General features: G+C 40.5%; 1 protein-coding gene across 3 annotated transcripts in view; it reads right to left on the bottom strand.

Moving 5' to 3' along the window:
• Nucleotides 1-5876: 5876 nt before the first annotated feature.
• The window catches only part of SGMS1 (sphingomyelin synthase 1), an 89748-nt gene continuing 85937 nt past the window's right edge, over nucleotides 5877-9687 (bottom strand). For all 3 annotated transcript variants that reach the window (XM_040975776.1, XM_040975777.1, XM_040975778.1), the window contains exon 6: nucleotides 5877-9096. In XM_040975776.1, coding sequence (XP_040831710.1) covers nucleotides 8917-9096 — 180 coding nt within the window. In that variant the 3' untranslated portion in view covers nucleotides 5877-8916. The remainder of the gene's footprint in view (nucleotides 9097-9687) is intronic.

Raw genomic sequence — 9687 nt, 5'->3', positions numbered from 1 at the left:
TATTTCCCATCAAAGCATAAAGAAAGGCTACGGTAAGTGGGAAACAGAAGTCTTTGTGCTCAGGACCTAACACTGACCTGCTCTCTAGTGACCACCATTCAGTGCCCTGGCCCCCAACCCCAGGCTTCCTGCTCCCATCTGACTAGCTCTCCTTTGCTCCTGGGCATGTGAAAGAAGCTGCCCTACCTCAGAAGAAAACACAGCAGGTCTTGCGAGTAAGCTGGGCTGTCTTTCCTGCTCTGACCTCCTCTCAGCAGCAGGCAGACTGCCATCAATTCCTCATCATGCTTGTGAAGTGAAAAAGACTTGGATTTGGGCCCCCTTCAGTTCCAAGAGGAAAATGGATTTTCTAAGGCCTGGGTAAATGTATTGTTGTTACTGTTTTAAATTGGCGACTTAGCTCTGAACATCTTGAGAATTAAAGCCAGTTTTGGTAGCCCAGATCTACAGGAAGCCAACTTGTCACAGTTCTCCATACTTGGCATGTGTTAAAATGACACTTCAGATACCTTCTCAGCTAATTTTGGTGACTTTTTGTTTGAATTTGCACTTGGTGTATGCTAATAGTATGTGGGGGTTATGTATGTTGAATACATTGACATTTTCTCTCCTGGAAGAAAGTTTTCTCCCTTCCCCTACATCCCATGAATGCTCCCTATACAGCACAACTGGGTACAAGTTGTATAAAAGATTCTGGAATGAAACCTTCTGCATATAATCTGCCTTCAACTCCTCTACCCTCCCTCAGTTGGATCCCTGTGCCCTAGGGTGCCAGGAGCCCTTGGGGAAAACTCATTGAGCAGCTACTTCCCTAGGGGAGGGGTTCAGAACATCCATTGCAAGTTGCATGGGAAGGGTGACAGATAAAGCTCTGTAGAGGCATCTGGTGTCAGCTCATGAACACAGAAATGAGCAAGAGAGATGAGCACCAGTGATGGTTTCAAAAGGAGCAGGTGCCAGCAGTACTAATTGGACATGATTTGTTTTCAAGCCATTTGCTGTACATGTTCATTCCTGGAGTTGGTGGAGAAATGCAGTTAGTGAATGCCTCCAAATTCATCTTCTGGCCTCTGGTATGGTGCCTGTGAGGCTCACTGAGGCAGCTGCAATGTGGTATGCTAATGCTGACTGCTCTAAGAAGTTGGTGTGGAGAACACACATCATGCTCTCTCCATTTCCTCCCTACCAGGGGACCATGGCACAGCCTAACAGCAGCCAGACATCAAAGGCTAATAGGTTTGTAATGAACACACTTCCCATCAGTGCATTGTGATGGGATTATGGCTTCCTGTGGCACGCTGGTTAAGTCATTGCCTGGGACACCAGCATCCCACTTGGGTGAATTTGCATCCTGGCTGTTCCACTTCTGATCCAGCTCCCTGCTAAGACACTAGCAAGGCAGTGGAAGATGGGTCAAGTGCTTTGGCCCCTGTCACACAGAAGACTCAAATTGAGATTCAGGGTCCCGGCTTTGACCTGGCCCAGCCATTGTGACTCTGGGTATTTGGGGAGTGATGCGATGGATGTATGCTCTCTCCCTTTCCATCTCTTCCTCTCTGTCACCCTGCCTTTCAAATAAACAAATAGATACCTTTAAAAAAAAAAGATTGGCATCTTTGCATGGCTGTGGGTTCCTCATTACATGAAAATGGAGAAAAGACAGTGCATACTATATGTGTTTTCTCTCCTCTCCTCTTATGCTAATACATAATATTAGCAGGAAATAATTCTAACAATATCAGTTCTGTGAGAGTACAGAGCTGGGAAGTGGAACAGACACAAGGTGCCACCAAATCATGGTGAGCACACATGTTTCTGCCTCATTGCTTTTCTGGCTCATCACCTGAAGTCCTGTTAGGCTATTTCAGTATCCACCAATATTTAAATACCCAGTATCCATATACAGCAAACAATTACTTTGTTAAAGGTACTAAGGTGTGAATATGTTTAGACTATAAAAGTGAATACTCAGAATTTCAAATGAAGGGTGAATACAGATTGGAGCTGTTCTTTCCATTGTTTGGAACTTTTTTTATTGGCTCCACAGAGTGGGGTCTATGCTCTCTCTCACACTCTCATTCTCACTTTCTCCCTCCCTCTTTATAATAATGAATAACCCTGGTTCTTTACCGAGCACTAAACCAGTATGTCCAGGCCACTACTGATCCATATGTAATTCAAGATACACAAAATAGCCCCTGTTTCCAAGTGAAAAAGCTCAGAGAAGACATTTGTTTCTCCACGCTTTCTCAGACTGCTCCTAGAGCTTCCCAATACCCTCAGCTACTTTCTTTCTTCACAAAACAATGAAGCCATTCATTCATTCATCTATCCCCTTAACTTTCAAACCTGTAATCAATACCTAATACATAAGATAAATTGAAAGAAGGCTTCGTTCACTTCTCCACACAGATGATGTGCGATGTTTCCTTTGAATCTGACGTTCCCCTTTCTTCACTCCCCCAAGGCTTTTTGGGTCTCAGAGATGCACAGGTTTGCAGATCTGTTTCATTTTCATAGAGAGCAAAGCTGGCTGCTCACATCAATTTTAAGAGTTTCTGGTTGTTAAAGCATAAACTAGAGCAACTTCCGTGATCACCTCTTTAGTATGTTGATCGCTCCAGAAATGACTTGACTGACTCATTTCCTTTCAGGAGCTGTTTAGGTTTATATTTGGGAATGACCACATCTCCATCCACTACTACCCTGCCTTACTTAGACTCAGGCCTATGACAGAAGATCTGAATAGAACCCTAGGGAAAAAAATAAGCCTATTTTGTTTTGGTTGAAGCTATTGTTAGAAGACATGTTGATTGGGCTAGCTAAAGGAATAACAAAAGCATGTATTTAGCCTGGCAGTTAAGATAGCCAGACCAAAGCATCCAGCTTTGAGACTGAATGCCAGCTGCTGACTCCAGTTTTCTACTCAGGCAGATTTTGGGAGGCAGTAGTGATGGTGCAAGTAAGTAGCTTGCTGCCACCCATGTGGAAGATACGGACTGAGTCCCCAAGTCCTAGCTGCTGACTCAGTCCAGTTCCACTTGTTGCTGGTGTTTGGGAAGTGAACAAATGGATGGGAACTCTGTGTGTCTCTGCTTCTCAGAGATAGAGAGAAATGGAGAGAAAGGGGCTCACCTCTGTTATTTCATACTTCCAGGTAGAACTGCTTTGGATAATCCAAGCTAATGGAGAACCTATTTAGGGTCACATAGATACCATTACCTGCCAATAAAAAGCCCCACCCAAAAGAATAAGAAAAATGAAATGGACTAAACAAATAGAAAATATTGCAGATTATAGCTTTGAGCAAACATTGTACATCCCAAAGTAGGACAAGCATTCTAGACTACAGGCACCTGACATTTGCTCCTGGTCTCCCGAAGTTTCTTTTAAGCAACTCTTGGTTGTTGACCAATGTTTCTGGCAATTCTTTTCCAGGCACCAGCTTCAAGCATAGCACACTGCTCTCAGATACCTAAAGTAGTCGAAAGAAAAAAATTATCCAGCTGCTGGAGTTTGGCTTCACATTAATTCTAGAATTTTAACAAATAAAAGCTGTTTCTAGCTATAAGTTTATTTCGAAGCTCAAGGGACCACTTCTACCTAGAGAAAGGACCGAGGGAAACAAACTCACTTTCCCTTGGTCTAGAATTTCCCATTACATCAGAAGTCTGGAAAGGGATAAAGATGCCTAAGAGGAATTTCCCAATAGTCTGTCTCATATAAAAGATAATGTCATGGGCTCAGTGCAGAAGCCTTAGTGGCTAGAGTCCTCACTTTGCATACACCAGGATTTCATATGGGCACTGGTTCAAGTCCCAGCCGCCCTGCTTCTCTTCCAGCTCCCTGCTTGTGGTCTGGGAAAGCAGTCAAGGATGGCCCAAAGCCTTGGGACCCTGAACCTGTGTGGGAGACCTGGAGATAGCTCCTGGCTCCTGGCTCCTGGCTTCTCTTCAGCTCAGCTCCAGCTATTGCAGCCACTTGGGGAGTAAATCGGCAGATCGAAGATCTTCCTCTTTGTCTCTCCTCCTCCCTATATATCCGACTTTCCAATAAAAATAAACAAATCTCAAAAAAAAAAATAATGTCTTGAGACAAAAAGTCCAATCAGTTGCAGAGAAGAAAATCAGTTCTATTTAATACTAGAGCTAAGACAATTTTTGCCTTTGGTATAATATAGCATGTAGTAAATAGGCTCTTATAATCCTCTTCAATGAGCTTTAAAAGAGCTAAATTTGTCTATCTGACCTGAGAGGAGATAGGGTTTACCTTCAGGAAAATGAAGGTGACTCACTCAAGTATCTACAAAACACTGAGGCATTCTGAAGACAAGACAGGACCAACTGCCAGACGTGGCCTTAGATGCCCAGCTGTTTGGCTGAACCCCAAACCCTCTACCCTCCCTGTCCAAAGGAATCTTCCTCAGAAAAATTTGGCGCTCTTTTCTTCCTATATTAACATGTTTCATGGTATACACTCACATTTTCTAACACAGTTACAGGATTTTGAGAATTCTATTTTCAACTGGGTCTTTAGAGAAGCATCATTTTTCCTTTGATGAGGTTGTTTGAGGAACATTTATTTTTCATAGAGCATTATGTTCCTACTTCCTTAAGTCAATAGGTTTTCCACTAGACACCTGGACTTGTACACACCCCCTTCCCAGCAGAGTCAGAGCACATGTTAGCACACAACAGGCTCGGGTAAGCCTCCAAGCCCTGTGTGTGTCTCTTAAAACACAGAACAATCAAACAAAAAAATTAATTAATTTAAAAGTCAAGACTTAGAATTTTTTGTCTGGTAGTTTACTGCCCAGATGGTCACAATGGCCAGGGCTCAGACAAGCAAAAGCCAGCAACCAGGAGTTTCATCTGGGTTCAGTGGGGGGTATGAGGGGCCCAAACATATCATCTTTTGCTGCTTTCCCCAGGCCATTGGCAGGCAACTGGATTGAAAGCTGAGCAGCCAAGACATGAGCTGGAACCCACCCACATGGGATGTCGGTGCTGCAAACAGCAGCTTTATCCATGATGCTATTCTCAGAAAACATCTTCAAAAAGGAACCCATAAAGAATAGAGGTCACAGGTTCAAGGACTATCCCCAAATCTTGAGAGACAGGCTTGCTCAACATCATAACTAAGATCTGCTTACATGAAACAAAAACACTAACACTGATTGGCACAGCTGCATGAAAACGAAGGAGTTATCAGTGCCTGCTCGTCCCACTCCATTCCTTTCTGGGCTTTCCATCAGACTTTGGGAGATAAAAATAGAGTCAAAAGAACAGGGGTCAAGGCCGCAAAGAGATTGGGAATGCTGCAGCTAGGACAGGAAGGAGAGGTGGCTGAAGGGAAAATTTACCTTGTTTGTGTTAAATCTGGAGACAGAATCCTACTGAATCAATGAGCAAGTTTTAGGACAACCCTATCCCACGTACCCAGTGCCTTACCACCACACCAATGGCTTTCCAGCATGAAAATCAGTGTATTAAACCTAAAAGTACTGCAAGACACAAACTCTGAGTAAGTCAGTGCAGGGAACGTCAAAGTCAACCCCAGTCATGAAAAACTATAGAAACTCGGAGCCCCTGACACCTACAGCTACATCAAACATTAAAGAGATTTTAACTCCCAGACTAATCAACCCTCACTCTCAGGTCCACTTACCTTAATTTCTATCGTCTAATACAGTGTAACCATCCCCTACCCCCATCACCAAATTATGAAGCATGCTGAAATCTGAAGATAGAAAAATATCAGAATGAGACTCAAATAGGGCAGACATTAGAACTACAAGTGAATTTAATATCAACATTTATCACATTAAATGTGTAAGGACCGTCTGATAAATCACTTCATTTCCTCCTTACCGGCACCCTTAACTTGAAGCCACATTAAGTACTGTAAGGCGTCAATGAGCAGAAAACTCAGTTTCTAATTTGTTCAGAGGAAGTTTCCTGATTACAGGAAGAAAAAAGATAAAAGATTAGAATCAAGCAACATGTCTCCTATGTAATTCAAATCCTGGTTGATGTTCTGTACATAGTGTTCACACTAGGGCATGTATTCTTTTTATGTGGTACTAAGTTTGGATGATGTTTAAGAAAACAGTGATTAGGAAACTGGCAAAATTCTCTCAGATCTCACACTGTACAATTCCTGCCATTTGAACCACAGTCAGACATCCCTTAGCTCTGCTCCAGAGGCAAAGATTTCCCTCACCGTAGTCTCCTCCTGAAGACCTCTGGAAAGTTGACAATATTGTTGGAGGAGGGCAGAAACTTGGATTCCAACCAGTTTCACCAACAACCGGTGGCATGCCCTTGGGCAAGTTATTTTGTATCTCTGAGTCACCTTGGTGGGTGGTGTATACGTAAAATGGAGCTAGTAACTACATAGTGTGGTTGTGTAAGGGTTAACAAGCAACACAAATACAAGGAGCCAAACAGACCAAAGCCTAGTCTAGGTCCTTAGCTTATCAAACTAAAGCACAAGAAAGCACATGTCTTCACTCAGACAGCTGTACTGTACCACAATGTTCCAGAACACACTGTAATTTCTTTTATTCCTGGGATTTGCAGATTAGAGAACCACAAGGTATGTCAACTCAAGAGCATCAGCAGGTGGCTGGCTTGATCCACACATGGTATACAAACTCACAATCATGACTTTTTCATGTGATTATTTTAACTTTTGCAGAAGATGAAGGAACTACTTTTAGCATTTACTAATTTACTTCCACTGATTCAATTTATATTTCCTTTCAATATGCAGCACCTAATCCAGCGTCCAAGATAAGGATTTTCATGGATAAATAAAAACGGATTCTAGCATGTCATGTCCAGGTTCAAAGCTATGCAGGAAACTTACACTGGCTTTGTTCCCAGCCTTGCTAAACACACCCCTCAACAAAAACAGGCCTCTGCAGGTTACACCTTCCTTTTTCTTTACCACAACAGAATTAGTAACATTCTATTTCATTCCTAAAGATTTCTTTTCTATTCCTGTTGATTGTGAAAGTACTATTACTCTCTTTTCAGATTTACTTTTCCTTTCCATCTCAAACTGGAAAAGTTGTACTTTTAGTAACAGGGAGAAAAATTAAGTGACTAACTTGGTTAGGAATTAAATAATTCAAAATTGCTGGTAAAATTTGACTGTAACATCTCTTCTTGTTTTAAATATACTGAAGAAAAATATACCCAGTCTGCACAGGTTAGAGATTAGAATACATATGACATGATCTCAAGGATAAATTCAAAAACACATAACTAAAGGTCCTGTGTGAGACTTTGTGAAACAACTGAGAAGCTTGGTTTCCTATCTTGCTTCAATTACTTCAATTATACTTTCTGTGAAGAAATGTGAACGAACACATTAACCATACGAGCCATTTATTTTAAGTATCAGTTTTTATTAAAAAGTGCATTTTGATTAATTTATGATCTAGATAAGCTGTAAGATATCAGTATACTCTCTGGAATAATAACTTTACAAATATTTTAAACAAACAAAATTTTAAAAGCCTTTTTATTTCCTTCACCATTATTGTTATACAATACAAATATCACCTTGTGAATACACAAAAAACCCTACAGAAGATAATTCTGCTGCACGTAAAATACAGAATGGATATTTATACTTCTTCATTCTTAAAAAACTATTTTGTTCTCCACATTGGCAAGTATAGAATAGAATACTTCCCCAAACATACGTATGTTAGGAGTGAAACAGAATTACATGCAGTTTCTGCACAAATATATTTTAAAGAAATAGATCTCTTTTTTGTTGTTCACCAACAAAATTGCCATGAGAGTATGGATACTAATTTTCAGCTTTCAAGTTTTAGATAAGTGATCATTTTCAAAACTCTCTTTAAAAAAAATATTCATGGCTGTTTTCACTGTGTAGTTAGAACTGAACTACCAAATAGATGACAAAATTATGTAAGTGCTACAATGACACTGTCAACTGCTCACAATATGTGAACAGGTTCTGACTTTCTAATTAACGTCTCCATTTTTAAATTCAGAGCAATTTTAAAACCGTAAGCAGTCTTCTGATTTAGTGACAAATGCAAAATTTAGTAGTGTATACATACATTTATATTTTTGTGGAATACTTTAAATAAAAACATTTAAGATTGCCTACTGACCATACAATCAAGACAAGAAAGGCACTAGAAACATAGACAAATTTCTCTCCCAAGAAGCATTTTTATGTTTTAACTCTCTTCTCTCTGACATGTAAAAATCTTCAAATTTGGTTTTCATAACATCATTTTGAAAAATAAAGTTAGCAAATACTTAGAAAATCACTTTATAACAGAATCTTTTTTTTGCACTTTTTGACACACTGTATTGATTTTACAAAACCTGAAGTTACCATACCTTTCTGTGTCTGTCATTTTTCTTTGAATATCGGTGCAACAGGTAGAAAGTTTTCATAAGTGGACCCCAATCAGGTACTTAGAAACCTTCATAGAGACATTTGCTAGAAAATGGCTTACAGCCCAATCTTTGGGGCAAGAGATATGAAAAGTATGTTTTCCCAAGAAAATAATACGCTTTATTTCCAGATTTGACTGGAAACACCAGAACTTATGTTATATAAAAGCTTACATTTATGCTGCTGCATCATATACAAAGGAACATGGTGGTTGTGGGTTATTATGCAAATCCCCGACTATGAACAGGAAATGTGAACAGTGCATGATAGGTTAACTTTTCTTTATTGTTGTCCAACGCAGGTCCTTTGGAGAGAAAAAAGATCACAGTGCTGACCAGGTAACTCGATAGGTTAAGTCAAGGTAACTGTTGAAAGGTGATAGGATTAGGGAGGTGTTTGTTTATGGCATCTTCTCAGTGGAGTTCTTAGCACTTTGGACAGTTCCTCTTCACCTCACTTGTACAGCTGTTACGTGTCGTTCACCAGCCGGCTGTATTTAACTTGCCTACTGAGGTGCACTACTGGCCAGGGAAAGGGCCAATGGTAAGATCGAGGTACAATTCCTTGGACATTCTTTTCAAAGTACTGAAATGGTCTGTACCACCACACTCTGGCCAGGAGGTTCATCTGGGAAGCTTCCTTTAGCACCTAAAATTACAAAGAATCATGGAATTTTTCACTTCAAGTTCACATACTGTTAAAATTCATAAAGGACCCCGGACCTGTGCTATGCTCACCCAACAGCTTCACTCACATTATCATCATTCTGCTAGACTCAATGCTCATCTGGAAATTGAGTGCACACCACAAACAGCAGCAGCATCTTTGGGAGTGCAAGAACTTGTGACTACTCACTCACCTATGGCCTACCAAAGCTTTAGAAAGCTTTCTAGCTATTCACTCATAAAAGAGCAAACAGCATAGAAGCTAAATGCAGAGACTTAATTGCTAAAATACTGCACTGATGATGGGACCATGGTAGGAAGAATAGGGCGGGAAGGATCAAGCACTGAGAAGACATGGGCTTAGGAAATACTTTTCCATGGACAGTGAATGTGACACTCTTCTAGAAGGAAGCAATCTTCTATTTAATTACATTAACATATTTCTTTTTTCTTCTTGATTTCAAAGAGGATCCTATGGCAGAGGGTAACAAACCCTCAGTTGCTAATACTTTGAGTAACATGTTAGAGACCTGTGGATTATCAGTAATCCAAACTCCACCTTACCCCTCCCTTC

Source organism: Ochotona curzoniae, unplaced genomic scaffold (genome assembly GCF_017591425.1).
Source record: "Ochotona curzoniae isolate NIBS_2020 unplaced genomic scaffold, NIBS_Ocur_1.0 contig_2692, whole genome shotgun sequence".
NCBI classification, from domain to species: Eukaryota; Metazoa; Chordata; class Mammalia; order Lagomorpha; family Ochotonidae; genus Ochotona; species Ochotona curzoniae.
Note: the sequence above shows the minus strand (reverse complement) of the source record. Positions and strands in the feature narration are given on the sequence as shown.